Source organism: Balaenoptera acutorostrata, chromosome 5 (genome assembly GCF_949987535.1).
Source record: "Balaenoptera acutorostrata chromosome 5, mBalAcu1.1, whole genome shotgun sequence".
Taxonomy (NCBI): Eukaryota; Metazoa; Chordata; class Mammalia; order Artiodactyla; family Balaenopteridae; genus Balaenoptera; species Balaenoptera acutorostrata.
The window spans coordinates 77,832,152-77,847,822 of record NC_080068.1 but is presented as its reverse complement, the minus strand read 5'-3'; the positions used below and the strand labels follow the sequence as shown (position 1 = coordinate 77,847,822).

The 15,671-nt window shown below is 41.4% G+C and overlaps 1 protein-coding gene across 14 annotated transcripts in view; it reads right to left on the bottom strand.

The window, feature by feature from the left end:
- APBB2 (amyloid beta precursor protein binding family B member 2) overlaps positions 1 to 15,671 on the bottom strand; it is a 379,382-nt gene that overhangs the window by 126,012 nt on the left and 237,699 nt on the right. For 11 of the 14 annotated variants that reach the window (XM_057546265.1, XM_057546260.1, XM_057546268.1 and 8 more), the window contains one exon: positions 930 to 1,138. In XM_057546265.1, the coding sequence (XP_057402248.1) occupies positions 930 to 1,138 (209 nt within the window). The remainder of the gene's footprint in view (positions 1 to 929; positions 1,139 to 15,671) is intronic. The other 3 variants (XM_007178780.2, XM_007178783.2, XM_007178784.2) reach the window with 1 other exon arrangement.

Below are 15,671 nucleotides of genomic sequence, written 5' to 3'. Positions count from 1 at the left end.
ATGTTGTTTACTTTTCAAGACAGGAAGGGAAGGGTGATAATAGCAGCAAATATGTAGAGAAACTTTGGGGTAAGAGATGCAGTTCAAATTCCTTCCATGTCCTCAAAGTAAAAGAAAATGAGTTGTTTAAAGAGAAGAAGACTGTGATCAAAAAAAGGCAGAAGTGCCTGTGTGTTAGGAAAGAAACTTCTTTTCTCCAGGAAAGCCATTACTTAACTCTGACCTTTTTCCACTGTAATTCTCTTCAATATTTAGTTATCAGGATTCACAAAGGTTCACTGCAGGGATCTTTGTATTAATAAATACCATGATGGAATTTTTTAATGCCTCAATTCTTTGTTTAAACATCAGATTTCATCCTCAGGGACAGAACAAATTTATACTGCTAATTATTTCTAAAACAATGTCACTTCTGCTAAATAAGCAGATCCTCTTTTTTTTTTTTTTTTATTAGAAATTAAGCATTTAAGGGCTCTCAAGGGTTATTCCTGCAGACATTCTCTCCATGCAGTCAAATGAGCCCACGGATATTAATAAGATATGCAGTAATTATCACACATCTGGCCAAGAGACATTCTTCTGTGTGTAAATATTTTATGGAACCAGCACCACGCAACAGCACCTACGGAGTAAATTACTGCCTCAGTGAGCCCCAGGGAATCTTAACCACTTCTCATTAATCAGCCTCTCTTACTTTCTGTACCTGAAATGGTGTTTCAAGAGACCAAAAGCCATTAAAAAAATGAAAACATCCCTGAAAGATGGTATTAACACTATTCACTAAGAGGAAGCATTTCGGTTTCAAATGCAACACGCATGAAAATCAAAAGCTTACCTTGATGACCTGTTGGGGCAGAAGCAATGAGTCTAAAGAGAAATCACAAGTTACATCCACTCTACTAAGCCATCAAAAAGACACTCCATTTTACCTCGTTCTCTGGGGTGGGAGATGGCGTTACAGAACTAAGGGACCCTTTCCTAGAACCCTGAAGATCTGCTGGGATGGAGACAGGGCGTTCCCACTGAGTCGTCCCTGTTGGTATGTGCCAATAATAGGTCCCAGCGATGTCACTGATTCTTTTCCAGCCAGGTGGCAAATCCGGATCAGTCTGAAAGGAGTGATCAGTCCATATATCTGCTGGAAAATGGAAAAAAAGAGAGGGTTTTATTGAAAGAGGAAACAATTACAGTCTTCCAATTTTACTACCAACAGTCAGGAGAATTCCACAGGCAGATGTGTCCATAGCCCAAATGAGAACTAAAGCCATCCTACGGACATGAAGTATGGAAAGAGGGGGAATACGGAAAGAAACATGGAAAGAACTGGAAGGTTGACACTTGAGAACATGGATATAAAGGACCCATTATCAAGTCATCTTACAGCTCCAAGGACCCTACGAACGAACAGGCTAAAGCTCCATTAGTCAGGATCAACTACCCAAGCAAAATTTGCAAGGTTACACACAAAACCTACTGTATCCCTTTGTACATTTGTAAGATTTACCGTTTGGGATCATATATCATTCCCAGCAATGAGTACAACTCTAATGTTCTTTAACTGCTTTCTGGATACATTACTGGATTTATGAGTACTGGATTTATACCCTTCATTTGCTTTAACAACTCTTCCCATTTGATTGTAAACATCTACAAAGTAGCTATGTCTTTTGTAATACTCTAGAATTCGAAACTGCACACAGAAGATTCCCAAGGAGGGCAGACTGAAAAAGCCTTGGAATTCGAAAAGGAACCAGACTGACTCTAAAAACCGGCCAGTAATATAAATGCATGAAGGAGAATAGGTGTGGGATACAATAGAGAATGGTGAGGACTGTGGCAAACTGGTAAGCACGTGCAAAGTCCAAAGGCATTTAAAGTCAAAAAATAATTTTTTAAGAACTGTATGTGTGTGTGTGTGGGAAATAAAATACATCTACTGGGCAATTTCAGTCACCCCTGGCTTATATCAATATTTTATTAATTTACTGGATAACTATTTGTTTTTAAAAATCTCATTTTTGGCCTTCTTTGAGTTGAGTATGAAATGGATTAAGGTGCTAGAGAAAAGAGGAGAGACATGAGGAAGCAGAGTAAGAAATCCATAGAGAGGGAGGCATAATGGAGGAATCGCAGGCGGCTATTATCAACACACATAGGTAGAAAAACTTAATAAACTTGTGCTCTAAATCTGGGGATCACTTCATTCTAAGGATGAGGTCCTTTTCTATGTGGTCGTTCACAAGAGGCTGGAGCCGTTACAGCAATTTAAATGAGAAAGTACGTGGGCCTTGCTCTCAGCAAATGTCACTGCATCATGTGGGCTGGCCTCACTGAGGCTGCTACAGCGGCAAGAAGAAAAAAAGAAACCAAACAAAGTAGTTGATTAAGGCTATGGGCACAGATGTGCATTCATGCGGTTGTTTAGCATCCCAGCATTCACTTTTCTCATTTAAATCTGCCAGAGGCAAAACTGCCACTTGTCTCAAATTATGATGGAAATTTCCCCTCCCCCTACAGGAAATTAAGCATGATTAAATAATTTCAAGTTACCCAAATCTTTCAGAAACAACTCGAAACAAACACATGCATACACTCCTCTGTCCTGTCTCCGTTTTAGGGGGTGAGACGGTTGTTTCTGCTGTTATTTTGTTTTAAATATTTCAACTGGGATGGGAAAGGTAAAACACACAGGTCTTGGTATTAAGTTGGAGAAAACCCTACCAAGGGTGTTCCCTTGTCCAATTCTAGCAGCTCACAGACAACAAGCTCGAGATGGAAACTAAAAGGACATAAAGAGGATGCTAGTTACCGTTTCTGTTGTTTTTAAGGTCTGAGGGCCTGAATTTACACACGTATCCCCGTTGTCTCTACAGCTGGGACATTAGCATACGTGAAGAATAGCTACATACCACTATGAGAATATGAAATCACATCAGACCAAGGGCAGAGACCAAGGTCAGCAGTCTTCAGGTGTGGCCTTCCAAAGTGGTTGAGAGGGGCCTTGGGCTGCATGGCAGAAAGTGGTCTGTTCTGTTTCAACCAGACCCATTCACATATATTTGGTTTATATTTTGAATTTCTGGTGAGATTTTGTTGGAATAAAAATTACAAGGGGGGTTATTCTGTTGCTAAAAATTGGTGATGATGAGATGATGATGATGGAGGAAGTGAGGTGGGTACATCTACAATATTATCAGCAGTTCAGAATCATTTATAGAATCCCTTCCACATCACCCTACCCTGGTTGTAAGGAATGTAAGCCCCGTGAGGGCCAGCAGACATTATCTCTGTCATGTTCACCATCATATTTCCAACACCTAGCACGGCAGGTGTTCAATTACAATGAGCTGGATGAACGGAGGATAGATGGTGGATGGATGGATAGACAGATGGGTAGACGGAAGAAAGGAAGATAAGAAGGAAGAATGCACAAAGAAGGAGGGAGAAATAAGTGAATGAAGTCCTGAATGATGGGAACTGAACTTGGCGCTTAGCAAAAGAAGAATTCTGAAGAAATCAGTTCTGTGTAATTTCATAAAACAGAGCAACTTCACAAGGCTCGGGAATACTAGCTTCTAGTTAAGAGCATGTCTACTTCCCTTGAAGGCATATGTGAATGTTGTTAAGGACAAAAAGAAATACAATATGATAAACTGGAAAGAGTCCTGGGCTGGAGGTGAGATTTTGTTTCTTTTTTTTATTGATAGGTTCCACAGGAACAGCAAGAAATATGCCTTCTAAGGCACCTCAGTGCCATTACACTTCATTTTGTTCTATCTTCAAAGCCCCAATGTGCTTTGTTTTCCTACATAAAACTATGTACACATTTAAATAAGTACCCTGGACCTTATTCAACAGGTCAGTGGTTTTCAAATCTTATCAAACTGGGGAGAAGGACAGTGGTGCAGGTAGGTGGAATTCCAGGCCTGTCCAGAGTCTTTTGACTGTTGCAGCAACATTTTTATCTGTTTTAAATATTGGCCTTGTATGCATGATTTTCCTTGAAAACAGGGATTAGTTGAATGCTCACATCAATCCCACCAGAAGGTAAGAGTGGGAATAACAGCCAGCCAAGACAAGAAGCCGGGCCTTTCAAGGCTTAAACCCAAGTTCTCTTAATGCTGCCATGAGGTTCTCAGGAGCTGTTAACAACTGTGCTGTTATTTACAGTAAAAGTAACAGGGACGCTGGTGTGGGCTGTGGGCTGAAATACCCAGCTGCTTTATTGCTTCCTTATTGCAGGAACTCGTGGAGTGTCCACTGCTGCCCTATGAAGGACACACTATGGTTATCCCATTTCTAAGGCTCGGAGAGAACGGCAGTTTGGTTTAAAGCCAAGGGGGTAAACTATGCCCCTATGTAGAAATGGATGTTACTTTTTCAGAGATCTGAGAAAAATCAGTTGTGGTCAGCTTGGGGGAATTTAGAAGGTGTATAAACAGGGCAGGGGCCGGGGTGGGCGGGGGGACACATAAGAAAGGACACAATGGCTTCAAGTCTGAGGCTATGAAACCGGCCAGCTGACCTGACCAAGGTTACAGAGTTGGTGAGTGAGGGCACCAAGATGTACCCTGGAGACTAGGTATATCCATGCAAGGACACTTCCAATACAGGCTTTGCATAGGGTCCTCCCTTCCGTGTCTCCCTCCCTAATTCTGCCTCCAGTAAACCCAGGCAGCCACTTCAGCTGGTCCATGGATCTGCAGCCTCTCCCACTGGAAACCCGAGGATCATATTCCACACCCAGGCACACAGCAGAGACTGAGATCCCACCTATTTCTCCCTCCTCCCTTCCCTACAGGATCTCACAGCTAAGAAGCTTTATGGTCTCCTGTCATGTCATCACTGCATCACTGCATCACTGCATCTTGCTGAAGGCGCCTTCAAGGAGAAGAGGGAAGGGGGACACGGTTCAGTGGTAAGAGCAGAAAGCTATAGATATCCTTTCTAAGTGGCTCTGTGGCCCGCGTTGTCGTTTGCAGTTTTGTTCCAGAAGCAGGGCCTGGAAGTCGGAGTGTAAAAATAGCAAGGCTGAGAGCCCCAGAAAGTCTCTCTTGTGCTGGGAGCCTCTTGGGCCAAGAGCAATACTTGGCATAGAAACAAGGAGCCCGTCTATGAGCAGCAAGGACCCGCCCCTTCCAGCCGCCTTGGGCGCCGGTGCCCTGCCGGCCTAGCTCCACCTCTACCACTTCTCTCCTGCTCTCCTCCCTGGTGGGGTCTGTGCGTGAAGCAAGCCTGCCTCTCATCACCCCCTCCCCTGGGCTCACTTGCAGGGACGGCAGGGTCAGATGAAAACGAATTAGCGTCTAGCAGCAGCTGGAAATCTCCCCTCTTGCTCCGGAGGCCACAGGAAGGAGGGATGGGTGAGCTGGGATTCTAAATTTGGCAACGTCTGCAGTGTAGAGCACAAGAGGCCTCCCCCTGGTCCTCTTAATGGCACTCACTCCCTTCCTTGAGAGTTGTATACCCAGTGCCTTCAGTGTGCACGGCAGGGGGTGAGCACCTTGTGAGGAAAGAGGAGACGTTAACTCATTCAACAAATATTTCCTGTCTGCTCTGTGCCAGGCATTGTTCTAGGGCTGGGGGGTGCAGAGTTCATCAGATAGACCCGGGCCCAGCATCCGTGAACTGGGGCAGTGGTTCTCAAGGTTCACAGTCACCTGGAGATCTGCTAGAACACAGATCGCTGGGTACTACCCCCACCCCCCCCGCCAAGGTTCTGACTCAGTTGCTCTGGGGCGGGGCCTGAGAATCTGCATTTCTAACAGTTCCCAGGTGGTGCTGATCTCTTGCTGCTGGTTTTGGGAGCACACTTTTAAGAACCGTTGGCCTAGGAAAACAGAAAAGGTAATGTTTTCCACCAAACTCCATCTAACTGCTGGCTCCAGAGAATAAAAAATGTGAATTATATTCACTCATTCTTTCATTTATTCACCCATTTATTCATTCATTCTCTTGCATTGAGGGCCTCCAATACATTCCAAGCACTATTCTAGAAGCTGAGAATACGGTAATGAATAAAAGAGGCAATTCAGGTATAATGGGATCCATTGTGTCTGGGGATACGGTGGGCTATTTGGATAGGATGGTCTGAGGCAGGAACAATGTCACCCTAAACTAGAAGGGGCACCAGCCTTGGGAAGAGACAAGAGAACAGCACTCCTGGAAGACGGAACAGCAAGTGCAAAGGCCATGTGGCAGGGAAGAGCCTGTTGTGTCATTACAACAGAAAGTCACTGAATGAGAGGTGAGTGGTCTAGGATAAGATTTAAGGCCATAAGGGCTAAGGATTCACCCTCTATGCAAAGGCAAGCTCTTGAAGCTCTTGTGTGGTCTGTGTTTTCAAAATCAGAAGAGTAATCTGTACAATGCTCCCATTCTTAGAGAAGAAAAACCTCTCTCTTCGGAAGTCTTAGCTGCAGCTACTGCTGGCTTCTCTTTTGAGCACTGTTATTACAGAGGGAGCCAGATGCCTTAATCCAAACTACCTGAATTTAGCTTTAAAACACTTTCTCCAGTCACCGGTGGTCTGCTTCCTTTGCCTCTCTCTCTTCTTTCCTAACTCACTACTTAGTCCCTTTATTTTTTCTGGACCTAGAACTTCCTTGTCAGAAAACAGCAAGAAGGCTCTTCATTCCCTCCAGCTTCACCACCGACTTCTGAAGACAAGAGCGTGGAGCCAGGACTCCAGGTCCGGATCATTTATTACAGGTTTGCTGAGGGTTCCAGGCAGCATACAGAGGCTGTTCAGAACCCGGGGTGAAACTGTCCGCAGTCAAAGGAACTGGCAAAAACAATGACTGTGGAAACAAGGGAATGAGCCCCAAATGTCCAAAATCTGTGAGCTCTCAGAAATCTGAGCTGCTGGCCTGCCAGACAGAGGGGAGGAAAGCTGACCTAAAACAGTTTCAGGGCCCCTGCTATTTCTTGATATTTATTTGCAGGGCATATTTGGGAGCCTGAAGTGTCTATCACAGCCTCAGAAAAATTACACATTGTACTCACTTGAGCTTTCCTGTGGTTGCATCCTTTTTACAGCTGTAATAAACCTCTTAACAGTTTTGGGAGTGTTGATTTTCTAACTCTTTTTCCTTATTTTCCTTTAAAAAAATTAATATTAAGATATTTAGTGTCCCTGAAATACATAGTTATTTGTAACTGAGGATTTTTCTGTTAAAGATTCTTTTTTTTTCTTTGAATTTTTTTTAATTTATTTTTTTATACAGCAGGTTCTCATACACATATTAGTGTATACATGTCAAACCCAATCTCCCAATTCATCACACCACCACCACCACCCCCCTGGCACTTTCCCCCCTTGGTGTCCGTACGTTTGTTCTCTACATCTGCATCTCTATTTCTGCCCTGCAAACCAGTTCATCTGTACCATTTTTCTAGGTTCCACATATATGTGTTAATATACGATATTTGTTTTTCTGACTTACTTCACTCTGTATGACAGTCTCTAGGTCCATCCATGTCTCTACAAATGACCCAATTTCATTCCTTTTTATGGCTGAGTAATATTCCACTGTATATATGTACCACATCTTCTTTATCCGTTCATCTGTATATGGGCATTTCGGTTGCTTCCATGACCTGGCTATTGTAAATAGTGCTGCAATGAACATTGGGGTGCATGTCTCTTTTTGAATTATGGTTTTCTCTGGGCATATGCCCAGTAGTGGGATTGCTGGGTCATATGGTAGTTCTATTTTTAGTTTTTTAAGGAACCTCCATACTGTTCTCCATAGTGGCTGTATCAATTTACATTCCCACCAACAGCACAAGAGGGTTCCCTTTTCTCCACACCCTCTCCAGCATTTGCTGTTTGTAGATTTTCTGATGATGCCCATTCTAACTGGTGTGAGGTGATACCTCATTGTAGTTTTGATTTGCATTTCTCTAATAATTGGTGATGTTGAGCAGCTTTTCATGTGCTTCTTGGCCATCTGTATGTCTTCTTTGGAGAAATGTCTATTTAGGTCTTCTGCCCATTTTTGGATTAGGTTGTTTTTTTAATATTGAGCTGCATGAGCTGTTTATATATTTTGGAGATGAATCCTTTGTCCGTTGATTTGTTTGCAAATATTTTCTCCCATTCTGAGGGTTGTCTTTTTATCTTGTTTGTAATTTCCTTTGCTTTGCAAAAGCTTTTAAGTTTCATTAGGTCCCATTTTTGTTTATTTTTGTTTTTATTTCCATTACTCTAGGAGGTGGATCAAAAAAGATCTTGTTGTGATTTATGTCAAAGAGTGTTCTTCCTATGTTGTCCTCTAAGAGTTTTATAGTGTCTGGTCTTACATTTAGATCTCTAATCCATTTTGAGTTTACTTTTGTGTATGGTGTTAGGGAGTGTTCTAATTTCATTCTTTTATATGTAGCTGTCCAGTTTTCCAAGCACCACTTATTGAAAAGACTGTCTTTTTCCCCATTGTATATCCTTGCCTCCTTTGTCATAGATTAGTTGACCATAGGTGCATGGGTTTATCTCTGAGCTTTCTATCCTGTTCCATTGAACTATATTTCTGTTTTTGTGTCAGTACCATATTGTCTTAATTACTGTAGTTTGTAGTATAGTCTGAAGTCAGGGAGTCTGATTCCTCCAGCTCCATTTTTTCCCCTCAAGATTGCTTTGGCTTTTCGGGTCTTTTGTGTTTCCATATAAATTTTACGACTTTTTGTTCTAGTTCTGTAAAAAATGCCATTGGTAATTTGATAGGGATTGCATTGAACCTGTAGATTGCTTTGGGTAGTATAGTCATTTTCACAATATTGATTCTTCTAATCCAAGAACATGGTATATCTCTCCATCTGTTTGTGTCATCTTTGATTTCTTGCATCAGTGTCTTATAGTTTTCTGAGTACAGGTCTTTTACCTCCTTACGTAGGTTTATTCCTAGGTATTTTATTCTTTTTGTTGCAATGGTGAATGGGATTGTTTGCTGAATTTCTCTTTCTGACCTTTTGTTGTTAGTGTATAGGAATCCAAGAGATTTCTGTGCATTAATTTCATATCCTGCAACTTTACTAAATTCATTGATTAGCTCTAGTAGTTTTCTGGTAGCATCTTTAGGATTCTCTACGTATAGTATCATGCCATCTGCAAACAGTGACAGTTTTACTTCTTCTTTTCCAATTTGTATTCCTTTTATTTCTTTTTCTTCTCTGATTGCCGTGGCTAGGACTTCCAAAACTATGTTGAATAATAGTAGTGAGAGTGGACATCCTTGTCTTGTTCCTGATCTTAGAGGAAATGCTTTCAGTTTTTCACCATTGAGAATGATGTTTGCTATGGGTTTGTCATATATGGCCTTTATTATGTTGAGGTAGGTCCCCTCTATGCCCACTTTCTGGAGAGTTTTTATCATAAATGGGTGTTGAATTTTGTCAAAAGCTTTTTCTGCATCTATTGAGATGACCATATGGTTTTTATTCTTCAATTTGTTAATATGGTGTATCACATTGATTGATTTGCATATATTGAAGAATCCTTGCATCCCTGGGGTTTATCCCAGGGATAAGTGGGATTTATCCCACTTGATCATGGTGTATGATCCTTTTAATGTGTTGTTGGATTCTGTTTGCTAGTATTTTGTTGAGGATTTTTGCATCTATATTCATCAGTGATATTGGTCTGTAATTTTCTTTTTTTGTAGTGTCTTTGTCTGGTTTTGGTATCAGGGTGATGGTGGCCTCATAGAATGAGTTTGGGAGTGTTCCTTCCTCTGCAATTTTTTGGAAGAGTTTGAGAAGGATAGGTGTTAGCTCTTCTCTAAATGTTTGATAGAATTCACCTGTGAAGCCATCTGGTCCTGGACTTTTGTTTGTTGGAAGATTTTTAATCACAGTTTCAATTTCATTACTTGTGATTGGTCTGTTCATATTTTCTGTTTCTTCCTGGTTCAGTCTTGGAAGGTTATACCTTTCTAAAAATTTGTCCATTTCTTCCAGGTTGTCCATTTTATTGGCATAAAGTTGCTTGTAGTAGTCTCTTAGGATGCTTTGTATTTCTGCGGTGTCTGTTGTAACTTCTCCTTTTTCATTTCTGATTTTATTGATTTGAATCCTCTCCCTCTTTTCCTTCATGAGTCTGGCTAAAGGTTTATCAATTTTGTTTATCTTCTCAAAGAACCAGCTTTTAGTTTTATTGATCTTTGCTATCGTTTTCTTTGTTTCTATTTCATTTATTTCTGCTCTGATCTTTATGATTTCTTTCCTTCTACTAACTTTGGGTTTTGTTTGTTCTTCTTTCTCTAGTTCCTTTAGGTGTAAGGTTAGATAGTTGAGATTTTTCTAGTGTCTTGAGGTAGGCTTGTATTGCTATAAACCTCCCTCTTAGAACTGCTTTTGCTGCATCCCACCGGTTTTGGATCGTCGTGTTTTCATTCTAATTTGTCTCTAGGTATTTTTTGATTTCCTCTTTGATTTCTTCAGTCATCTCTTGGTTATTTAGTAATGTATTGTTTAGCCTCCATGTGTTTGTGTTTTTTATGTTTTTTTTCCCTGTAACTGATTTCTAATCTCATAGCATTGTGGTTGGAAAAGATCCTTGATATGATTTCAATTTTCTTAAATTTACCGAGGCTTGATTTGTGACCCAAGATTTGATCAATCCTGGAGAATGTTCTGTGTGCACTTGAGAAGAAAGTGTAATCTGCTGTTTTTGATTGGAATGTCCTATAAATATCAATTAAATCTATCTGGTCTATTGTGTCATTTAAAGCTTCTGTTTCCTTATTTATTTTCATTTTGGATGATCTGTCCATTGGTGTAAGTGAGGTGTTAAAGTCCCCCACTATTATTGTGTTACTGTCGATTTCCTCTTTTATAGCTGTTAGCAGTTGCCTTATGTATTGAGGTGCTCCTATGTTGGGTGCATATATATTTATAATTGTTATATCTTCTTCTTGGATTGATCCCTTGATCATTATGTAGTGTCCTTCCTTGTCTCTTGTAACAGTCTTTATTTTAAAGTCTATTTTATCTGATATGAGTATAGCTACTCCAGCTTTCTTTTCCATTTGCATGGAATATCTTTTTCCACCCCCTCACTTTCAGTCTGTATGTGTCCCTAGGTCTGAAGTGGGTCTCTTGTAGGCAGCATATATATGGGTCTTGTTTTTGTATCCATTCAGTAAGCCTGTGTCTTTTGGTTGGAGCATTTAATCCATTCACGTTTAAGGTAATTATCGATATGAATGTTCCTATTACCATTTTCTTAATTGTCATTGGTTTGTTTTTGTAGGTCCTTTTCTTCTCTTGTGTTTCCCACTTAGAGAAGTTCCTTTAGCATTTGTTACAGAGCTGGTTTGGTAGTGCTGAATTCTCTTAGCTTTTGCTTGCCTGTAAAGCTTTTGATTTCTCCATCCAATCTGAATGAGATCCTTGCTGGGTAGAGTAATCTTGGTTGTAGGTTCTTCCCTTTCATCACTTTACATATATTGTGCCACTTCCTTCTGGCTTGTAGAGTTTCTGCTGAGAAATCAGCTGTTAACCTTATGGGAGTTCCCTTGTATGTTATTTGTTGTTTTTCCCTTGTTGCTTTCAATAATTTTTCTTTGTCTTTAATTTTTGTCAATTTGATTACTATGTGTCTCGGCGTGTTTCTCCTTGGGTTTACCCTGCCTGGGACTTTTCGCTTCCTGGACTTGGGTGGCTATTTCCTTTCCCATGTTAGGGAAGTTTTCGACTATAATCTCTTCAAATATTTTCTCGGGTCCTTTCTCTTTCTCTTTTCCTTCTGGGACCTCTATAATGCGAATGTTGTTGTGTTTAATGTTGTCCCAGAGGTCTCCTAGGTTGTCTTCATTTCTTTTCCTTCTTTTTTCTTTATTCTTTTCCGTGGCAGTGAATTCCACCATTCTGTCTTCCAGGTCACTTATCTTTTCTTCTGCCTCAGTTATTCTGCTACTGATTCCTTCTAGTGTATTTTTCATTTCAGCTATTGTATTGTTCATCTCTGTTTGTTTCTTCTTTAATTCTTCTGGTGTTTGTTCTTTAATTCTTCTAGGTCTTCGTTAAACATTTCTTGCATCTTCTTGATCTTTGCCTCCATTCTTTTTCCGAGGTCCTGGATCATCTTCACTATCATTATTCTGAATTCTTTTTCTGGAAGGTTGCCTATCTCCACTTCATTTAGTTGTTTTTCTGGGGTTTTATCTTGTTCTTTCATCTGGTACAAAGTCCTCTGCCTTTTCATTTTGTCTGTCTTTCTGTGAATGTGGTTTTTGTTCCACAGGCTGCAGGACTGTAGTTCTTCTTGCTTCTGCTGTCTGCCCTCTGGTGGATGAGGCTATCTAAGAGGCTTGTGCAAGCTTCCTGATGGGAGGGACTGGTGGTGGGTAGAGCTGACTGTTGCTCTAGTAGGCAGAGCTCATTAAAACTTTAATCCGCTTGTCTGCTGATGCGTGGGGCTGGGTTCCCTCGTGTTGGTTGTTTGGCCTGAGGCGACCCAGCACTGGAGTCTACCCAGCTCTTTGGTGGGGCTAATGGCGGACTCTGGGAGGGCTCACGCCAAGGATTACTTCCCAGAACTTCTGCTGCCAGTGTCCTTGTCCCCACGGTGACACCCCCCGCCTCTGCAGGAGACCCTCCAACACTAGCTGGTAGGTCTGGTTCAGTCTCTGATAGGGTCACTGCTCCTTCCCCTGGGTCCCGATACACACACTACTTTGTGTGTGCCCTCCAAGAGTGGAGTCTCTGTTTCCCCCAGTCCTGTCAAAGTTCTGCATTCAAATCCCACTAGCCTTCAAAGTCTGATTCTCTAGGAATTCCTCCTCCCGCTGCCGGACCCCCAGGTTGGGAAGCCTGACGTGGGGCTCAGAACCTTCACTCCAGTGGGTGGACTTCTGTGGTATAAGTGTTCTCCAGTTTGTGCGTCACCCACCCAGCAGTTATGGGATTTGATTTTACTGTGATTGCGCCCCTCCTACCGTCTCAGTGCAGCTTCTCCTTTGTCTTTGGATGTGGGGTATCTTTTTTGGTGAGTTCCAGTGTCTTCCTGTCGATGACTGTTCAGCAGTTAGCTGTTATTCTGGTGCTCTCGCAAGAGGAAGTGAAAGCACGTCCTTCTACTCCGCCATCCTGAACCAAGCTCTGTTAAAGATTCTTGAGTAAATGTTCCAAGAACTCACTATTTAAATGGTTCTTAAATTTGGGCCTGGCAATACTGTATACTTTGTGTATTTTTATCAAGTGTTTTGGCATAAGATCAACACAATATTTCTTAATTTAAACTCACTGGGGACATAGCTTTTGCTGGGCTCACTCTATTAAATTTGTTTCAGGGCCACATTACTATCGCAGGCAGGAGCTCTGGAGACAGCGGACAGCCATGAATCTCAGCTCCAATGCTGGCTAGCTGTGTGACCTCAGACAAACAGCTTAATTTCTAATGGCCTGTCTGCTTACTATGACAGAACTGATGACAGCTTCTGTGCCATACAGTTGATGTGGAACAGAGTGCCCAGCACAAAGCCAGGCATGTAACAATCACTCAGTAAATGTCTGTTACTATTCGCTATTCATTACTTCATTCAAATGTGGCTTTGGGGGAAAATACTATGTAATAGAAACATTTTTGAAATGGCATCAACCATAGTGCATTTCATTGAAAAACTAAGAGTTCTGAGAGTTTGCAATCACCAAATGTGTTTTTACTAAAAAGGTAGTTTTTATTTAGATCAAGAAAAGTAGATGAGAACAGTGGTCACTTACGTATCAATTCAGAAACAACATATCACATGAGGACCCACTGGTCTGAGTTTGTGGCACCTCTTTAATAAGCATGTGGGGGCTTCCCTGGCGGCGCAGTGGTTAAGAATCCATCTGCCAGTGCAGGGGACACGGGTTCGAGCCCTGGTCCGGGAAGATCCCACAGGCTGCGGAGCAACTAAGCCCGTGCATCACAACTACTGAGCCTGCACTCCAGAGCCCATGAGCCACAACTACTGAGCCCTCGAGCCACAACTACTGAGCCCACATGCCTAGTGCCTGTGCTTTGCAACAAGAGAAGCCACCACAATGAGAAGCCCGCACACTGCAATGAAGAGTAGCCCCTGCTCGCCACAACTAGAGAAAGCCCGCGCGCAGGAATGAAGACCCAACACAGCCCCCCCCCAAAAAAAAAGACAGCATGTGGCTGCTTTATGTCATGCAGTTGAGCCATTAAAGAAGCAGAAATGAAATCAGAACAAAATAGTTTATGAAGTCTGCTTTATTATTTAAGACATCCTTCTTTTGAGACTGCTTCTGCTCTACCTTATGTCCTCAAGAAAGTATGTAGGGACTTCCCTGGTGATCCAGTGGGTAAAGACTCCACACTCCCAATGCAGGGGGTCTGGGTTCAATCCGTGGTCAGAGAACTAGATGCCGCATGCATGCCACAACTAAGGAACCCACATGGCACAAGTAAAGATCCAGCATGCCTCAACTAAGAGCCAGTGCAGCCAAAATAAATAAATATTAAAAAAAAAAAAAGAAGAAAGTATGTAAATAGGAACTGATCCGATGATGGTGGAAAATAAAAGGGAAATTATGCCTCTCTGTTCACAGACTGTTAACCAAAATCAAAACAGAGTCAGGGGGACTCTGCAAAGACAAATTTAAAAACTAAAGGGCATGAAATGTAAGCCACTAAAAATTATCCAGGGGGAAAAATTGGTATTTGTAAATATCCAATCATACATCCATACCTATACATACATATAACTGAAGTTAATCATATGACCTGGCTGCAGAATATTTTAAATATCATAATAAGGTCTCATTCGAAACACACAGTAAAACATGTATTTTCCTACAAGTTATAAAAGGAGATACTAAAATTTAAGATATGAAATATAACCTAAAACACTATTTCCTTTTAGAGCGTGCACAAAGTACAAAGTAGCATAATTTACAATCACTACTGAGAAGCCGCACGCTTAAAGTCTTCCCATCCCTCCAAAAAAAGTAAAAATAAAACCTTAGAACTTGAATGGAGAATAGTACTTTAAGAAAGCTACAGACCATTTCAATAACCTCAATCTTGTTTTTCTAAGACGTGCTGGGAAACACCTGTGTTGAAGCCAACCAATCTCCAAAATTCAAAAGTCTATTCACAATAAAAAATGGAGAATGGGTGCAGGTGGCCATGCTCTTGAATCAGCAACTTGTTGGTGATTTTAAAAAGTAAAGGTTGCAACATATTTATATAAAATTGCTAGGCAGGTTTATTACTTTTTCCTCCAGTTGTCTGACTATACCACTCAACTAACTGAATGGCAGCAATGCCTCCTGTTCAATACCAGACGGGATTATTCAGGTTTGGCAGGAAGATCAACAAGTCAGCCCTAATATTCTTTGCTTTCAAGTTTAGGTATTTAGTGCCTAAACACCGTGTAACAGGAAGACCTATAATCATATGGAGATTAAGCAACTGTACAACATCATTCAGAGAACGTGTCCAGCTGCCATGTCTGCTTGTCAACCAACCACGCATCTTCCTCATTTGATTATTCTTTCACAGTGAGCAGTTGGAGAAAAGACAAAATGCCACCTCGGGCAGCAATCTTCCTTTGGCTTCCATGCAATTACACAGATACAATTACTACTGGCACCATACTCTTTCAAGGTAGACAGGTTTGAAAGTATATTAAATAAAGCCTGTTTTCTTTTCCACTATTTTG